The following is an 18,957-nucleotide window of genomic DNA, read 5'->3' as shown; positions in this document are numbered from 1 at the left end:
TAGAGGTATGACTATAGATACCATAAAGTGAAAATAAGTAAAGTACTCAATTTTGACGTTGCACTCTGACACCACTTTAGCTGTTCCAAATCTTTATAATTTTGATAAATATGAAGATATATTCCAATTTTTTAAAACTCATATTATTCGAATTGGTTGTTGAAATATGTGTACAAAATTCGAACTTAATATTACGTTGAATAAAATTAAAGAGAAAAAAGTCTACAAACATTTTGAATGACCCTCGTATTTTGAAAAAACATATATATGATTTCAAGCAGGTATTTTACATTATTAACATTAACTGATTTGGACGGACGCGCGCGGTTAACAAAACGTTTTGCTCTAAAAAAAAGAAAAAAAAGCATTTTAAGTTCTACATTCTTTATTCACAACTTCAACTTAACATTAATTATTTAGGTAAAATTATTTTAACATTAATTATTTAGGTAAAATTATTTTAAAAACTTTAATATTGCATGAACTGGCATGCTCAAGAGCTACAGCTTCTAATGCAGTGTTTAAAGTACACACAGCAGTATTTATAATTAGGTGGACTGCTTTTTTTTTTATTCTACAAACGAAAACTACGTGAAAACGAACAAAAACATGCACTAAATAGGGAATCTTGGACGAATTGGTGGGTAGTTAATCTGTTGTAATGCAGCATCGAACCTCGAAACAATAAATCACTCAAAACTCTACATTATTATTAGTACGTGACTGATAATAATAGCAAATAAAAATAGTTATTCTTGTAAAAAAAACTTATATAATTGGCAAACGTTTTAAATAAACAGTTTTTTTTATTCCAAAGGTTTCTGTAAGATGAACAACATCAGAAAGCCATTTATCAGTGCGTGGCACCCATTATCAGTCAATGATGCAAGTCCACTAGCCATTCCTCATACTCTGAATGAACTACCAGCAAAAGTAGATGTCCAAGTCAAAATAATACATATTTCCAGGACTTGGATCGGTTCCAAAAGATGACGACATACCGACTGAGTATGGTGGGGTGGCCTATGCATACAACTCCTCACATGTCCTGCTTTTTGTTCCTGTCATTAAATCGGGTGGCGGTGGAGGCATTGGGCGAGTACTAACTACAGGTGAGTAAATTATGATTTAAGGTTATGTAAAAGATTTCATATGTTCATTAGATAAAATTTCACTCGCTTTGTTTTTCCACTTAACCAACAATGAAATTGATTTGAATACCATTTTCTTGTATACTCACGTGTAGAAATATATATGGAGAAACGTGTGTTAACGTGACGTCACAATAAGGCTACAACGACGTTAGTAGAAGTATAATGATGTAAGGCAGCGAGAAATTCAAATATTGAGTATATATTATGTGCATCCAAACATATAAAACATATAAAATCAAATTGTAAGGATTGTTTTAAAGTTTAGTGTGAATTTTTGATGTGTGAATCACAAATATTTGCATTGAGGCATATTTTTCATGAAGCGCTAGCATCATTTTCACCGAGGGACGTGGGGACAAGTCATTCGGATGAGATCGTATAGGCTGAGGTTTTATGCTTCAGTACGGCACAATGTGTTGACTGGAATATAATCTATTACTGTTCAATGCCTCTCAGTGCGGAGTACATGTATAATGCAGCCCTTCACGGGCAAGTGGTGGAGTCTGAATTGGGTGAGAAATTTGTGATAGGGATGTTAAACAACAAACAAAACACAATACGCACAACAAGTTAGAGTCTTTTTTCGATGTTATATAAACGCCTTCCTCACCCCCTCCACCCCCCTCCCCAAATATCCTTGGAAATAGGTGCTAGCGCTTACTTGTATATTCATAAAAATTATATAATTCTGATTATGTTGAAAATTTATCCCATTGTTCTAGGAGGATCTTCATACTCTGGACCGTTTACAGGATCTTCAACAACATGTCAAGTTCGTATAAGGGCCTGGAAACTGTCTGATTGGCCAAAACCTGACTTCAGTATTACGTCTGGATTGACACTTTCAACGGGTGTGTAGTAGTAAATATCTCTTGGTAATTAAAAGTTAAAGCTAGGCAAATGTCGGCTTCCTGGAATGTGTTTCCATATTGAATGGTGAATATCTTATCTCCCTAGTTTACTCAACAGGAAAAACACTCGTGCAATAGTCATTATTTATTAGCCACAAAAATATGCATATTGCAAGAATTTAAAAAGTAATTGGTATGAGGAATAAAACATATTATTTTTCACTTTTTTTCCTCTCAACTATGTTTTCTTATGTTTTAATAGAGAATTACAGCAATAAATTTTGTTGTATGTAAACAATTTAAAACCTAACTGCAGAACTCCAAATATGTGATCACCCTGCTCCCCCCGAACACACACATACAATAATACATGTACTCTTAATATATTTGTTTTTATTTCCTCTCAATTTGAAGATAATAATAATAACTTATTTTAAGATGGAAACCAGAGTAGTGCAAATAAGTTGTCTTCGTCGGGGCTCTCTATTAAACAGTCCACTTTTAGTTTGACTTTGAATTTTTAAGTTTAAGATTTAAAAAAGGACACCCGATATTATATAATAGGTATCTATATTGTATTTATGTAGCAAGTCCATACAAAAAGGTGTCCCATTGTCTGGGAACCTATCCAGACTTCGTGACAGTCCAGCTCTTAATTCCTGGAGGATTAGTTTCAGAGGGTCTTAGTATGTATTCATATTTAATTCATATATAAAAAAGACAAGAAAAACTATTAAAAATGTTTTACATTTCGTCCATTACAAGTTTTTGCTTCGATTTATTCAAACCTACATTCTTTATATATGAAACTAAAAACTTTTGAATATATATTAAAAATCGTGAGGATTGGCCTTTATTTTACTTATTTTTTTTATCTGTTTAACATGTACAACACCAATTACGGTTGACCACTCATCAAAGATCAGTGTCTGCGGAACAGTATTTGGAATAGACGACACAGCAATCATATTGTGGGGAGCAAGCAAATACTGTAAGTAAAAACACGGGTAAAGTGATAATGTGTATCTTATGTCTTTGAATTTTTAGGTTTTGTAACATGGACATTTTTGGGAAATAATATATCAGTGGTTTTAAGATCTTCATTGGGATATGACATAAATTTAGTCACATAATAAGACCCAATATCAAATCTAGATGATCGCTCGCTCGTTATCGTAAGATCATGGCTTCAAAACCCCTGTATAACTGACAAAAAAAATCATCCATTGTTTCTACGCTAAGAGCCTAAAATTGGACGTGAAAAATGTATCTTTCGGTTGAGAACGTATTGAAATATGAAGTGTGAAAATTAACGACATCAATCAACCAAACTTGTAAGAAATGTGAAAATAAGCGACATCAGTCAACCAAACTTGTAAAAGATTTATTAAGACCCGACACTCCAAAACACACTTCTAGTAGATTTGATTTTTTGACTAAAGCAGATTAATATTTGATTTGAATTATTCTAGTAGTTGTAGAGTGTTTCGGCTATTAAGAAGCCTCATCAGGTGCCACGGACATAAATAACGGTGTTTGTTTTAGGTGAGACCGGATTATTTCGTCACCTATATTCTTGTGTTTGCTGTAAGCTATGATTGGTTACGAATTAAATAAAATTTTGCATTCTGGATTTCTAAGAATATTGTCCAAATATTTCAAAATTCGTTTTTCAGTCGTTTAACGCAAGGGTTAAATTTAGTAAACAGTACTGTAGGGTTGCGTAATGACTTTAGTCTTTTTTATGATGAGTTTTGATCGGTTTGTGTTGTCCATTTCCTTGATAATAGGATCAATTTCCGAAGTAGAGTAATATAACCTCGCTTTGATAAGTGCGTCTTGAAGTCATTAAGTGTTGCATGTAATATTTCAGAGTCAGTAGTATTTCTTGCATGTCTAATGCATTCTCCTTTAATGAATCCTTTAAACACAGCTGGGTTGTGTAGATATTGAATGTTATTTGTGGTTTGATAAACGATTTCATATCAAGATTGTTAAAATTTTGAAATGTCGGTCCCTTGTAAACCGTAGTATCAAGGAAGTTCACAGCAGATGGAGACATGGCAAATGTTAATCTTAGATGCTTGTGACAGTGATTGCCAATATTGAAGAATTCTTCTATCTCTGGATCCGATCCATTAAATATTGTGAAACCGTAATCACGGTATCTGCCATGGAAGACAATTTTGCTGACATGACGAAATTGTGCCATTATATTCTTTGTGATTTGATACATTCTGATGTCACAGATATCTGGACTGGGGACTGCCCCCATACTTGCTCCTATTATTTGTTTGTAATATTTTCCATCGAATTCAAAGTAACTTTTTTCCAAGACGCATTTCAGTAAGAAGTTAAGATCCTCAGGGTCAGGATATGGAATGTCTAATTGCGTTTTATTGGCCTAAGTGTAAGCCTCATTTACTGATGAGAGATGAATTCCATGTTTGTGTACATGCTCGTCACCTTATAAGTAATAAATAATGCGTTTCTGGCAGTTTGAGAACTTCAATTTTGTTGATAAAGTCCGTAGTGTCTTTAATATAAGTTGATTGTTTTTGAACAATAGGTACAAGAAAGTAATCGCAATATTGTCCTATTTTCCTCGTTGGCGTATCGCTTAGCGAGACAATTGGTCTACCAGGTGGTAATTTCCTAATACTGCACAGTTTTGTGTCACGTCACACGTTGGAATGATACAAAACCCTAAAAATTAAAAGACCCTGACTGCCAAATAAAGGTTTATTTTTGAAATTATAAGCCTTAAATACTATATACAGGAAGTCACGTATTCATATATTTAGTACAAAATTCTCAAACAGAATGTAAATAAACACACAAGAATATTTTTTATGAACCTTCCAAAGAAAAATGCAATACACTTAAAGGTATATGCATTTTTAACATGAGTACCTTCGGATCCCACCCCTCTTGCTTAAGAGTACCGTTTTTTGCTCTGATCCTCCTCATTTTTATTGTTGAAATGGACTTTCGACAGAGAAAAAAATCTTCATCTCCATATATTTTGGTTATATAATGGTTAACAGAAATAAATTCAGTTTTAAAAGGTATTTTATTTTATACATCTCCACCTCGATTATTACATTATAGTATGCTTTGAAGGAACATCTTGACCGGATTTTGAGGTTGTATGTAATGTTTTTTGAACTGAGTACGCCTTTCTGACCTTCTATTTTCAAAATTTTGTGCTTTGATGTTCTTCTTTTTATATTGCATTCTGAGGAGTGGATGTAATTGATCACATAATACATATCTAACTCCATTTTGATCATATTCGATCAGTAGCGATATTGCAACAAATTATTCCGTTTCGAGAGTATGCGTGGAGAACTTATCTTACAACTTTTTTCTTCGATTCTTTAATCTATAGATGACTACGTAACGTGTTATAGAGACAGATGGGGACCTTTACTGATATCGTTCCTACCTCTGTTGACGTCATCATCCGAGCCTGGACCCTCTCGTCCTCAGATATAGTCGACATAAACACATTTGCGTATGCCAAAGGTGACGTCATATCCGCATCAGGAGCAATATCTATGACAAACGCAATTGATCTAGACTTTAACATAGTCAACGTTGAGATGAAATATAATGTTAACATGTTTGTTTCATGCTTCACACAAGAGTTAAAATTATCTCTTAAGGCTGACGTGTTGCATAAACCATTCAGCTCAACTTTTATGAATAAATTTAAAAAGGACTTCACAAACCGTTTTAGATCAAGGACACAACAGTTAGCAAAGGAAAGGTATTTTACGGAGCCGGATCTGCCAATATGGGATACTCAGGGGAGTCCTATGGGGGAGTGGTTTTTGGCTTCACACAATCAGATGTTCTTTTATGGACACCCAGCACTAGTGTGGTTGGGGGAAATCTTATCTACATTGGTGGCTTGTGGGGAGATGGTACAGAGAATATGCAGATCAACAATGTTCAGATAACAGTCAAAGTAATAAAGGCTGGGTTTACAGGTCAGAACTTTTATTTGAGATAAAATTATATCTTCAATAAAATGTCATTATGAATGATTGCCATTTACTTTCAATGAGTTAATATTTAATTTATTTCGAAATTTATATTTATAAACATTTCAAGGCAACAACAAATATAAATAAAGACTTTATCTTAAAATCCCCCATAAAACATTCTTTTGAAAAAAAATTAATTTAAAATAAAATTATCCTTTCCTTACAGAGTGGCCATTGCCTCAAGATATTCCAAATACAATCAAATTATATAATGGAGTGATAGCCGGAAGTAAGACGTTATATGCTTGTACACCTGGATTTTCCAGTAATGGAGGTTCCGTTGAGAGTTCGTGCAATGGAACATCATGGTCTGATACCACTGTAGCCTGTTCAGGTTTGTAGTAACAACTTCTCTGAACATGAGAAGTAACAAATATCTTAAACTTTATCTAAATCTGTTAGGAGAAATTAATTTAAATGACATTAATGTCTATTTTCTCTTTTTAATTTGTCAAGTTGAAGTGTTTTTTTCCTGTTTAATTTGAACCAGCAAACTATGGTATATTTATAATTGTTTTATTTTACTTAACAAATACATTTCGTTGGGATTTCATAAGGGGTAAGGAAACAATTAATATAAGTAAGTTAAAACTATGACATAAAGATTGTTAATAGTTTAGGACCGACTCTAAAAACACTCTCCGAAACGACGCCTTACTCTAATACGTGAAGTTCAATCATTAAAGTTTCATCAATTCTAGGGGATAAACAGTCAAGAACAATTTTAGATATGTAAATTGAAGCTGTTCCTCTTTATGTAAGAGGTATTTTTTAATTATTTTAACTTGTCTTGTTGGTAGATATATATAAAAAAAAAACTTTGGGAAATCAACATTGAATTCATTTGTATACAAACTCTGAAAAAGAAACCTTAAAAACCAAGGACCAGTGTTTCAGGATGTGTTGGAACGATAAAGATCTCCCACTGTCCAATGATTCTGACTGTCTAGTAAATTTAAAAACCTTCACCAGTATATAATATGGTATTGTATCTCTATACGTATGTAAAAAAAAATATCCAAACAGTTCGTTAAACAACATACAATTAATCTGATCTACACGTTTTCTATGAATATACATAACTTTGTGGAATTTAAAGAAAAACATTTTTAGCATTCAAGGTTTACCTAGGTTGACCTGGATTGAGTTTTTCTTTAATGAAAAATATATGCTGTCCCTTTTATATCTAATCATATCTTTGTAACAATTCTTTATAAATTATAGAAAAAACATTTAATTTTTGGGACATTTAAAAAAAGCATATCACCTCACGCCTTTTGCCCCGTGGTGATCCGGGTTAGAAGAGGTCCTCAGTACCCCCTTGCTTGTCGTAAAAGGCGACTAAATGGGGCGGTCCTTTGGATGAGACCGTATAAACCGAGGCCCCTTGTCACTGCAGGTGTAGCACGATAAAAATCCCTCCCTGCTCAAAGGCCGTAAGGGCCGAGCATAGGCCCAAATCTGCATCGGTAATGGTGACGTCTCAATATCAGTGAAATATTCTGGAGAGGGACGGTAAACAGTATACAATCAATCAATCAATCTTACGCCTTTTAATGTCTATCAAATTCATGCATTTACTTTAATTTGCCTGGTTTAAGGTCAAGATCTAGTAAATGTCTTAAGACTAACTTTTTGGTGTTAGATCCATTATGACGTCATAATCACTTTCAATTTTCCTTTCCCGTACTTTACGGCTCTAGAAGAATTATGTAGAAAATACAGTATTTTCATGGAATTCAGTTTAAAATTACATAAAAAGTAGTCCCGATACCGATATTAAAATTGACATTATTCTAAAGAAGATGCCAAGAACATACAAATTACCGTTTTCTGAGAGACTGTAGGTTATCTGAATACATTTTCGTCTTCTTATATGGTGAAAAGTCCCATATTCATGACTGAATTTCTTAATTTTTCATTGAAAGTGACAGTTTAAGATATGGTTTTACATCTTGTCTATCTCCTAATTATGCCCCGCTAAACACCTTATTTGACCAAGCTTAACTTATAAAACATCATCAAAGAAATTTATTTCTCAATTATGAGAAATATGTAGGCACCTTTCATTTACTAGTTCATGACCTTAAGCATAAGTTTCCTACGGGTTCTAAATATAACGTCAAACTACTTATTAAGCAAATCAATCATTAAAGATTTTTCTGTACAATTTTTTTTCAAGGTCCAAAAAATGAAGACAAGGAAAAATATCCATTTTTTTATCAAGTTAAAAAAGTAGTAATCTTACTAAAACAGAACAATAAAATTGACAACTGTCAATCAAGATTGCAAAATTGAAGACTTTTATTATTATTATTTTAAACAGATACTAGTATATAATTATATCAGTCATGCATATATGTGTATAAATTGACATTGTACATTCTCCTTTCCCCGCAACTACAACTTCAGCAGCAACAGACTGCCCAAGTGTCATGCCTTCAACTGCTCAATCGCAATCAACAGTACCACCAGATACGAAATTATCAACCGTAACACCAGATACGAATAGTATCAAGGAATTCGATACGATCATAGCTGAACTCAAAGTACCCAAAGTGAACACCAGTGCTTTTAGAAGAAGTTTAACTTGTGCGTATGATTCACGTGAGAGTTCTATGGCTATAGGAAGCTCTGGAGTTTCTGTTATTTGTATCGTCTTTGGACTAATTTTTGTTGTAGATTGCTGCACTTGTTTAAGGAACAAAAAAGAATAAATCGAAGATATTCTTGATTGTCTATCATTTCTACAGTTGAAAAAAATAATACGTGTGCTTGTACATTGTAACACGAGCTTTTAAATTATGTGTCGACATAACCATCAAATAAACTTTTGCTCAATTTATTCTTATTAATATTTATTTAAAAAATCGTTAAGGTTTTCAGTTCTGGGATATTATAAAAGGGTTTATGGAGTAGGTGGGGGGGGGGGGTTTGGTTAAGGGTGGGGTTGAGATCTGTCAACTTGGGATGTTAAACTCCTTGAAGACACCTCGGGCAACCTTCTGAACCTCCAAATTTTCAATTTGGTAGTGTTTTAGATTTTTTGAGAGCAATTAATGGTCGACATCTTTACTTTAAAAAAAAAAATAAAACATGGTTCACAGTCGTAAACCTGGGTTCAGGATCATTAAACAGACTTAAGCTTAGATCATTCATTTTATTATGTGTAAATATATTGGTGAATTCATGAATAAATATCACATTTTGTAAATAACAGTGCTTTTGTGAAACAATATTCAAACATATTCTTATTTTGGTTTGCTAAACTTGTTTAACATTCAAGTAAAACACGTTAAATTTGCCTTAAGCTTAAGATATTTCATGAACCTTTGCCCTGGTCCCAGCAGCCTAAAAGATCTAAAGCTTAAGTCAAAACTTTATCTGGTGCTAGAAGTTTGTAGATGTAAATCAGTCCACTATTAGAATTTTGCTTTCACCAGGAAAGTGCTGTAATCCTCAGATATACATGTAGAGATGTCATTGTCAATAAATCAAATTTTACAGGCAAGTGAAAATTTGACTTAAGTCTATGTTCTCTGTATGATCCTTTGGCCAAATCAAACATACTATATCGTCGTTAAAACTAGGATAAAATTTTAGGACTGTTTTAGCCGAATCAGATTAAAATATTAAGATAGTATTCTCTTAAAGGTGGGATTCTTCTCTGGTTTCTGACTAGATGAAATATTCAAAGTATATCTGCTTATATATCTTATATATTTAGGCGTAATAGATTTAAGTCAGGATTTTTCTGGTTTCTGACTAGATGAAATGTTCACAGTATATTTGCTTATATATATTATATATTAAGATGTAAGAGATTTACAAGACCATATTTTCTTTCCTCATTACAATTGTACAGCATAAATAGAAATAATAAAATAGATTTTAATGATAGGAGGGACTATATTTTTGGCGGACGGGTGGCGTATGAAAATATCTTCTTTTTTGCCTCTCAAAATTGTTATAGTACAAATGAATTTAGTTAAATTAATAATAAGGGATTTAGTTTCAAAAAACATGTAATAAATATGATTTTTCAAACAAACTAGAACTATGTTAGCTTTTAAAAGCTTCCAATCTAAGAAAATATTTGAGCCAAAAATCCGTAAAAATACCTTTTGTCTCTTACTAAACAATCACCTTTTTTCTTTTTGTATCATTTTGTATCTTAATTTGACAACTTTACCAAATGTGAAAACAAGAAAATTTTAAACATAAGAACTTTATGAAAATAACTTTAATATCCTCAAAATTTAAGAATAGAGAAAATCGTGAATAGCCGATATCCATTTTAGTAAAAATATTTATGTCAATTTGGTAAGTCATGTTACATTGTAAAGGCCCTATATCTTTTTATGCAAAAAGAAAAAAAATTAATCTTTTGAAATGAAAGGAGAAATAGCAAGATTGACAACAATAATTTTTTACTTGTAATGTCCAGGGAAAAGATAATGACCTTGCCTCTAATATGAAACGGCCAAATTTAATCTAACTGATAACATCATTTACTGATCTTGTCTTCTTGATTTTGTGAAAATTTCAATAATTTTTAGTACAAGAAATATGAGATGAATCCTTCCTTTATAAACATTTGATATTAAAAGTACATTACCGGACACGGACTTGGTAAGTGCAAGCGTATCCTCCTTGGTAAAAGTTGTGTCAATGTACAGTTTTGACTCTGTGTTGGTGTCCTACATGTTTAAAGCTTTCATATATATTTAGAAATATTTATTAATAAATAACCAATGCAACATTGAGATATCGAACAGTATTCAAGCTTAAACGTTCATAAAACAATACAATTACAGCAATACAAAGTCTCAACGTTTGAAAAGATTTGACTAAGTTGCATGCATGTGTGACAAAAATAATACACAAATTTACTACATTAAAATAAAGCATGAATTATTTCAGCAAAACCCTCAATGAGCTAACTGGCAATCAGCAGTGCTATTTCTAAAACTGCTTCTTTTAAATCTTTTTAGCCCTACATAACCCTTTGGAGAACAATGCCAAAATTTGGTGATTTCTTTTCTGTAATCTTAAATGCTAATGTAAACAACGTTACTCGTATTTTTATCTCATTAATCCCCTGGGGTCATTAAAATTGTTAATAAAATAGGATTAGACATAAAACAAAAATCATAATTGGGCAACTGGCTAGACAGAAAACAAAGATGTCAAAAAACAGAGCATTTTAATGAAAGCTGTGCATTAATAGAAGAAAATTGCGACATTGAATGTAGATGGCATTTTCTCATTAGAAGTATTTTTCTTTGGCAAACATGTGTTACATACAGCAAACCAATATTTCATCTCTTCTTGTTTTATTGAAAATAAGTAAGTTTGGGTAAAGAAAACAGTGTGAATTAAAGTTTAATTTCGACAGAGCAAATAAGTGTTGAAATTGCATTGATCACTCTTCGTGCATTGTATAAATTCAAAATGGCAACATTATATGCAGAGTGCATTTTTCTCATTAAAAATCTTTTTCTTTGGTAAAAATTTGTTACATACATCAAGCTAATATATTACCTGTTCTTCTTTTTTATTTGAGAAGAAAAAACTTCGGAAATTTTGCGGATGAATGTGAATATAATTATTGCCTACTTAATGCCTAAAATTAACGTGTAAACAAGGTAGTTTAGATACTTTTTCAGTTCCCCTAGGACAACAGATACGATGTTTAATGGTAGAAATAATATTTTTCTTCACCTAGGCATTTCATTAAAAAGACCCCCCCCCCCCCCCGAACTTCAGTGAGATATACCATGATAACACGAAATTCATATTGGCATAAATATTGAAAACAGTAAATCAAGTTTTAAAACAAGATGTATTCACAAACCTGTCATTGTTAATGTAGACTTGTGTCTGTATCTAGTTTTTTACCATGCTCCCGTAACCCTCAGTGAGGTTATAGATTTGTGATTCTGCACACCAATATGGATGCGCAAGTACAAACAAATCTTTCTAATTAGATCTGCTTTTATTGTTGCCTGCGTTTTTTCTTTACTTTCAGTTCATTTCTATATCCACATTTCTTCCATGATAATTCTACAGTGTTTTAGTTAAATGTTATATTTATCCACAGACGACCCATATAAGCAGGTGACTCCTTGCATTCGATCTGGTTACAGTCCAGTTGATGCGTAATGACAGCTAGGTCACAGATGGAACATGTGCGCTGTATTAAGATAATTTGATTAGTTAAAATCAGATAAATTTTCATGACATGTGACATCAGTACATCAGGACATGAACGCTTCAATTATTCTTGTCCTTAATGTTCATTTGATGAGATGATATGACTTGCTTCAATAGCAAACTTACCACAAACAAATATCAAATATATGATTTAAGGATTGCAGTTATGTAATTATAATTTACATCTTCAATACGAAGTCTTTAGCGTTAGCAGCTTTGTAAAGTTTAAACTCATGTGTAATACTTTATAGTTTATGTTGAAAATCAAATTTAACTTTGTTTGAGAAATGTGCCTTTATTTACATATTGTCATTGTTCGACCTATACATTAAAGTATTATGATTTCAATATGATCTGATTTCAGGTGGAATCGTATCTGCGGGGTCGTGTTTGCGGTAACTCCGAACTCAATCACTCTCTGGGCTCCGAGTAAAAACGCTTTGTTTTTATTTACGAAATAGGAAGAAATGTCTGTATAGTCTGTTTAATACTTCATTTTAAAGAATATTATGTATACATGTGTTAATGATTGCATGTAAAAAAATCTCAATAAAAAGTGAATTTGAGAGCATTTGGACATTTTCAGTTTGTACTGTGTAAACGCAAAACCAGTTTCATCCAAATTGAGCTTATGGTTTATATTGTAAAAAGCAAAACATGCAAAAAATAGATGCGGGTTTCATGGTCTGTATTCCTCTAGGGTCCGCAGAAAGGGACAAAGCCAGGAATTAATGCAGACTAAATATTTAATTTTTTTTGTTTTACTTTTGGACATTAAGAGGTCTGTCTGAAAGATAATATCATTTTCCTTTTCATTTAAATTAAAAATGAAGCATATTAAATGCATTTTAATGATAAAAAATGATTCTTCTTTTTAAATTGTGAAATGGGTTTCAATAATAAACAAAAGTGCATCTTCGAAAATGGATAGATTAGTTCTGGTGAAAGGTATTTAAAAAGAAGTCTCCCTGTAGTTGTGTAATTTAGCTGAAAGATAATTTAGATCCATGATTTGAATCAACATACTCTTGAAAAAATTATGCAACTCAAGATTCTAGGTCAAGGGCTATGGTGTAAGGGTGTGGCCATTGGTTAGAAAGCGAAATCTGTAAACCGCTGAAGATGTATCATCTATGCCTCATTAGGATAAGCCGAGAAGATAAGCAGATAGAAATACTAGTAATCAGTTTATGTGAACTTCCTGAACTTCTTGAGGTTTTTCTGGGTGTCCTTAAGGTGTGAACATCCCACGTTGACATATTGCATCCCATAAACACTTTCCAAATATCCCCAGAACTGAAAACTTTTTCCAAATATAGATGGCACTAAATTAAGCGAAAGTTTATTTGATAGCATTTTAGACACATAATTTAAATAAAAAAATTGTATTTCTAGCACAGGTTTAAATTTCTTCAACGGCTTGAATAAAAGAAAATCAAGAACATCTTTGCATTATCCCTTTTTATTTCTTAAAAAAGTACAGCAATCGGAAATAAAAATGAGACAAAATACAATACAAATAATAGAGATTCAAGAGCTACCTATAGCCTTAGAACTCTCACGTGGATCATACGCACAGGTTAACCTTCTTTTAAAAGAGCTTGTGTTAGCTTTGGACACTTTGAGTTCTGATATGATGGTATCGAATTCTTTGATACTTTTTGTATCTGGTGTTCCGGTTGATTGTAATTGAGCAGTTGAAGACATGGCACATGCGCAGTCTGTTGCTGCTGAAGTTGAAGCTGCTGCGAAAGGAAAATGTACAACGTTAATATCAATACATATTTATACAACATTGATATGTATTCTTTCATTTAAAACAGTAAGTTTATAATTTGTTTGATTGGCAGTTGTTCATTTTATTTTTCTAATCAAGTTAGAATATTATCATTTTGTTTAAACTTGATAAAAAATTATCTTTTTTATCATCATTTGTAAAATTGCTTTAAAAAAATATAACGGGAAAGAAAAGAAATATATTTGCTTATTAACACTTTACACCTTACAAAATTGTTATGCAAAATAAACTGAATCCTCATGTCATAGAAATATTGCGTTACCATTTCCCCGCAAGCACTTTCTAGCAGGGTACATCTTTCTTTAAAGTTTAGCGTAAATTATAACATGACGTAACATTTTAAAATATTTTTTTTCTTATTCTATGAGATTAAGCAAGTATAAAATAGTTGGAATTTGGCAATAAATTGAAGATTTAATGATCTTCTTAAAGTGCGTGAAAATGCGTGATTGCGGGGAAACGGTAAATGCGTGATTTTGCGTCATAAATAGAAAATGGTGCATGCGTTAAATTGCGTGACTGCAGGGAAGGGGTTAATCAGCAGTTTGACATCAGGTAAATTAATTAAAGGCATAAATTCAAAAGGCATTAGAAGACCTATACGGGAAATGCTTTTTTCTTCAAGAAACATACAGAGGAATTAAATGCTTTTTATCAGTTATAAAGAAATTACTTAAAAATGTGATTAAATAAAAAAAAGATACAGCAAAAGATTTTATTATTGAAAACTCAACCTTGGATTCTTAAAAGAAAACTTTCAAGATTGTTTTTAATAAAAAAAAATCCATAGAGAACTTGTATGTCAGATTAGTTGTATATTGTGTAACTCCAAAATTCGAGATCTTAAATGTGCCAAGACATGGGACCTTAGTGTTTGAGGTCTCTTTCAAAGTTTATATTATATTAACATTTTTATTGTTAAATTCTAAAGTTTTCTTTCCACATTAATAGCAACCAATTTTAAAATTTAGACTTTGTCTATTAATCATATTGATTTCTTTATACATTTATGATTCCACAACATCAAAAGCAAGGGGTGAATTCGGAATCAGTCCTACATTAATAACAAAATCTGTATGATGGTTTAAGATATTCTTTTAAATCATGACGTAATTACACACCTAGACATGATAAACTAGTATCGGACCATGATGTTCCATTACACAAACTCTCAACTGAATCTCCATTACTGGTGTATCCAGGTACACAAGCATATAAAGTCTTATTTCCGGCCATCAGCCCATTATACATTTTGATTGTATTCGGAATATCTTGAGGCAATGGGCATTCTGAAAGAATAAGAAGATTTTTAAAAAAAATATATATTTGTTCAAACTAGAAGAATTTTTAATGAGCCATTTTAGTTATTGAACAAAGTTAATTAATGTTGTTTGCATTAATATGCATATTAATATAATTTATCAATTAATTAAATATTGTGCCATTTTATGTGTATTGCAATAATCTATAGTAACATATAAATAAAGATATAATTTATTTTCCAATAAAACCTCTGACCTGTAAACCCAGCCTTTATTACTTTGACTGTTATATGAACATTGTTGATCTGCATATTCTCTGTACCATCTCCCCACAAACCACCAATGTAGATAAGATTTCCCCCAGTCACACTATTGCTGGGTGTCCATAAAAGAACATCTGATATTGTGTAACCAAAAAACCACGCCCCCGTAAGGCTCCCCTGAATATCCCATATTGGCAGATCCAGCTCCGTAAAATACCTTCCCACTGCTAACTGTTTTGTCCCTGATCTGAAACGGTTTATGAATTCTTTAATTGTAATATTCATTGATAAATGTTAAGCTTACTGATTAATGCAACATGTCAGCCTAAAGAGATAATTTAACACTTAATTAATACTTTATCGTGTCAATTAATGACATTCAGGTTTTTTTAAAAGACTTTTGATAGAAAAAAAAACTTTTGTCAAAGAAATTAAAAAGAAGAAAACAATTAGAGTCACGACTATATAAATAAAGTTTTACCGCATAGCATTCAATTTTTTATTAAAAATTTAACAATAATTGGATTTGAGGAGAGTTTTTGAGGTTTACAATTTCTTTACAATTTAGAAATGTATTATATGCATCATTTGCAATATAGTGTATCTTCTGTCTAATCATGTCTGCTGTAAGCCCCCCAAAAAGCAGAATTGTATACAATTATTGCTGTTTTTGAGGTCAATACAATGATTTGGCCATCTGAGGAGTACAATATTTATCGAGCCCGAAGGGCGAAGTGAATATTGTACATCGAAGAGGGCTAAATTATTGTATTGATCGAAAAAAAAAACAACAATAATTGTTTTATTATATGATTCACTGATTGAATGATACAGCTCATTATTTCTTTGCATTTAATTATGTCCTAGCCAAATACAAGACAGAAGAAAAATTAAAATGTAAACAAACCTACCAGTTGTATCAATTTGATTTTTTTTAATCAATTTTGGTTGCCATAAAAATATAAAGTCACTCTTTTTATAGGATAGATTTTGAAAGGGGGAGTATTATTAGGGAAAACTGACAGCCAAAAAGTAAAAATTGTTGTTCAGTTAAAGTGTTGGAAGGGGGTCCCTGCATCCCCTCTTACCACCCTCACTCAGAAATATATATTTGCTTATGTTTTGTTCACATAAAAAATCATATTCGTTAAAATAGCCTTCCAAAACAATTTGTATCAATTTAGAATTCCCCGATCTATTTTTGGATCAATGTAGAGGAAAAAAAATCCTTGTATTCACCTAGAACGTGACGTGCAGGTCAATACAACGTAGTATTTTTCTAACAAAGTTGGATCTCAGCCAATCAGAGAGATGGAAATTATTCAATCATATAATAAAATCCTTTACCTCAACATTGACTATGTGAAAGTCCAGGTCAATTGCGTTTGTCATAGATATCACTCCTGCTCCAGGCATATCGTCACCTTTGACATACCCAAAGTTATTTGTGTTGACGATATCTGATGAAGAAAGTATCCACGCTCTGATAGTGACGTATGCAGTTTCTGCAACGATGTCAGGAAAGGTCCCCCAACCGTCTCTGTAGCATGATACATAGTCCACTAGAAAGAAAATACAGTATAGTGTTTCCTGCTTCTGCTTTTCATAAGGATAATGGAAAGCATATCTCATATTTTATGATTACTTATTTGTGACACCAGCATTTAAATCAAAGCATGAACTATTGAGATTTTTTCCTATGTTTTTCCACCATATTTACGGGCAACATGGATGGTTTTGTAATTAACGAATTGATTTTATGGACACGAAACAAATTGTTTTAATCCAGATTATGATCAATTTACATGATGATCATTAGAATACAAGAATTTTAACTAAATATTATAATACCCGTTAACTCAATGTTTTAATCCAGTTCATTAAATATTTTATTCTTCTACCACTTTAACGTACGGTTTTTGCTTGCTGCCCACAAAGTAATTGCTGTATCGTCTATTCCAAATACCGTCCCGCATACACTTGTTACATCAGCATAATCGACAGTGATTGGTGTGGTACATGTAATAAAAATGTTAATAATGATAAAGAATCAAATTGCTTCAGTCTTTAAACAAATAACCGAAAAATCAATCTAGTGAAAATAAGAATTTTGAATGGACTTTGAGCTCTAGTTATCAAAAAGTAACCAATCATAAAAATCATTAATTAGGGGATAAATTAAATAGCTACCAATGATATACTAGTATATCTTGGATTAGGAAGTTTACACTTTATAAACTTCTTCGGGGCTATCTTTCATCGTATTGGAGGCGGGGTTATCATATTATATGCTCAGTGCTCATATACAGTGTACTTATAGCATATTCCCTTTCATGACTTGCTGCTGTCTCCCCTAATGTAGCGTGATTGACTGCATGTTATAGTTAAACGGTTTTAACGTAAAAACTAAGTGATTAAGATAAAGATTCTTTAGTTTCTGATTGAAAATATCTATGTGGTTTTGAACACCAGGTCTTCCAGCAATCTATTAGAACTCCCATGGGTACAAATTGCACTCCGTTAATAGGAAACCTACTTTCGTATTCATATGAAGCAGATTTTGTGCAAAATTGTATTGCAGTCGCATTTAACTCGATGGTTAGATGTATCGATGGCGCATTGTCAATTTACAATGCTAATATCCATTCTGATGTCGATACTATATATCCTTGTGAAAATGAGATACAAGAAACCACAGAGTCTGACACATCTGTTTTATATTTCGATATTTTACTTGACAAAGACTTTAATGGCCATCTAATATCCAAGCTCTATGATAAATGTGATGATTTTTACTTTTCTATCGTCAACTTCCATAACTTTTGAACATACCTCCATCACTTGCATACCAAGTTTATATATCTCACTTGATTCCAAACGAATATGCTCTACGCATGAACAATTTCTAAAAAGAGGTAAATAATTAAGTTTATGAAACAAGAATTTCAGCAGTCACGTCATCATTTCCTAAGTTCTATGGTCAATACATTGACCTTGTCAGTGAATAAAGCAATAACTCTCTGAAACTGTTAATGATAAATGAAGCAATAGTAAAACCTACTTAGACCATTTGAAACTGTTAGGCCTCATGATAAATAAAGCAATAATAAAACCTACTTAGACCATTTGAAACTGTTACTGATAAATGAAGCAATTATAAAACCTACTTAGACCCTCTGAAACCAGTCCTCCCGGCATTAAGAGCTGGACTGTTATGAAGTCTGGATACATCCCCAAGCAATGCTGAACCTTTTTGTATGGGCTCGCTAAAGAAGATATAAAGAAGACATGATTAAATACTCGTAAAGACATTTAACAAAGACGTATGAGTTCTATCATTTAAAAAGAAATGAGTTAATTT

The 18,957-nt window shown here is 32.1% G+C and overlaps 2 protein-coding genes and 1 pseudogene across 2 annotated transcripts in view; 2 read left to right on the top strand and 1 right to left on the bottom strand.

The window, feature by feature from the left end:
* Window positions 1-12,706, top strand: part of LOC134272334 (uncharacterized) — a 101,239-nt gene extending 88,533 nt beyond the window's left edge. The window contains exons 5-8 of the mRNA XM_062754580.1: window positions 5,748-6,000; window positions 6,224-6,391; window positions 8,470-8,702; window positions 12,638-12,706. Of these exons, the coding sequence (XP_062610564.1) occupies window positions 5,748-6,000; window positions 6,224-6,391; window positions 8,470-8,702; window positions 12,638-12,706 (723 nt within the window). The remainder of the gene's footprint in view (window positions 1-5,747; window positions 6,001-6,223; window positions 6,392-8,469; window positions 8,703-12,637) is intronic.
* On the top strand, window positions 829-3,138 carry LOC134272365 (uncharacterized; annotated as a pseudogene).
* A 1,053-nt stretch (window positions 12,707-13,759) lies between the features above and the next one.
* On the bottom strand, window positions 13,760-17,123 carry LOC134272353 (uncharacterized). The gene is made up of 4 exons (XM_062754601.1): window positions 16,944-17,123; window positions 15,590-15,843; window positions 15,193-15,360; window positions 13,760-14,018 (listed from the first exon to the last, which is right to left on the bottom strand). The coding sequence occupies exons 1-4, from the start codon at window positions 16,949-16,951 to the stop codon at window positions 13,804-13,806; spliced, it is 645 nt and encodes a 214-aa protein (XP_062610585.1). The 5' UTR covers window positions 16,952-17,123; the 3' UTR covers window positions 13,760-13,803.
* Window positions 17,124-18,957: the final 1,834 nt, after the last annotated feature.

This window comes from Saccostrea cucullata, unplaced genomic scaffold (genome assembly GCF_032062105.1).
Source record: "Saccostrea cucullata isolate Sc308-1 unplaced genomic scaffold, CSIRO_AGI_Scuc_v1 ctg694, whole genome shotgun sequence".
In the NCBI taxonomy this organism is placed as follows: Eukaryota; Metazoa; Mollusca; class Bivalvia; order Ostreida; family Ostreidae; genus Saccostrea; species Saccostrea cuccullata.
The sequence above is the reverse complement of the archived record's forward strand: the minus strand, read 5'-3'. Positions and strand labels throughout refer to the sequence as shown.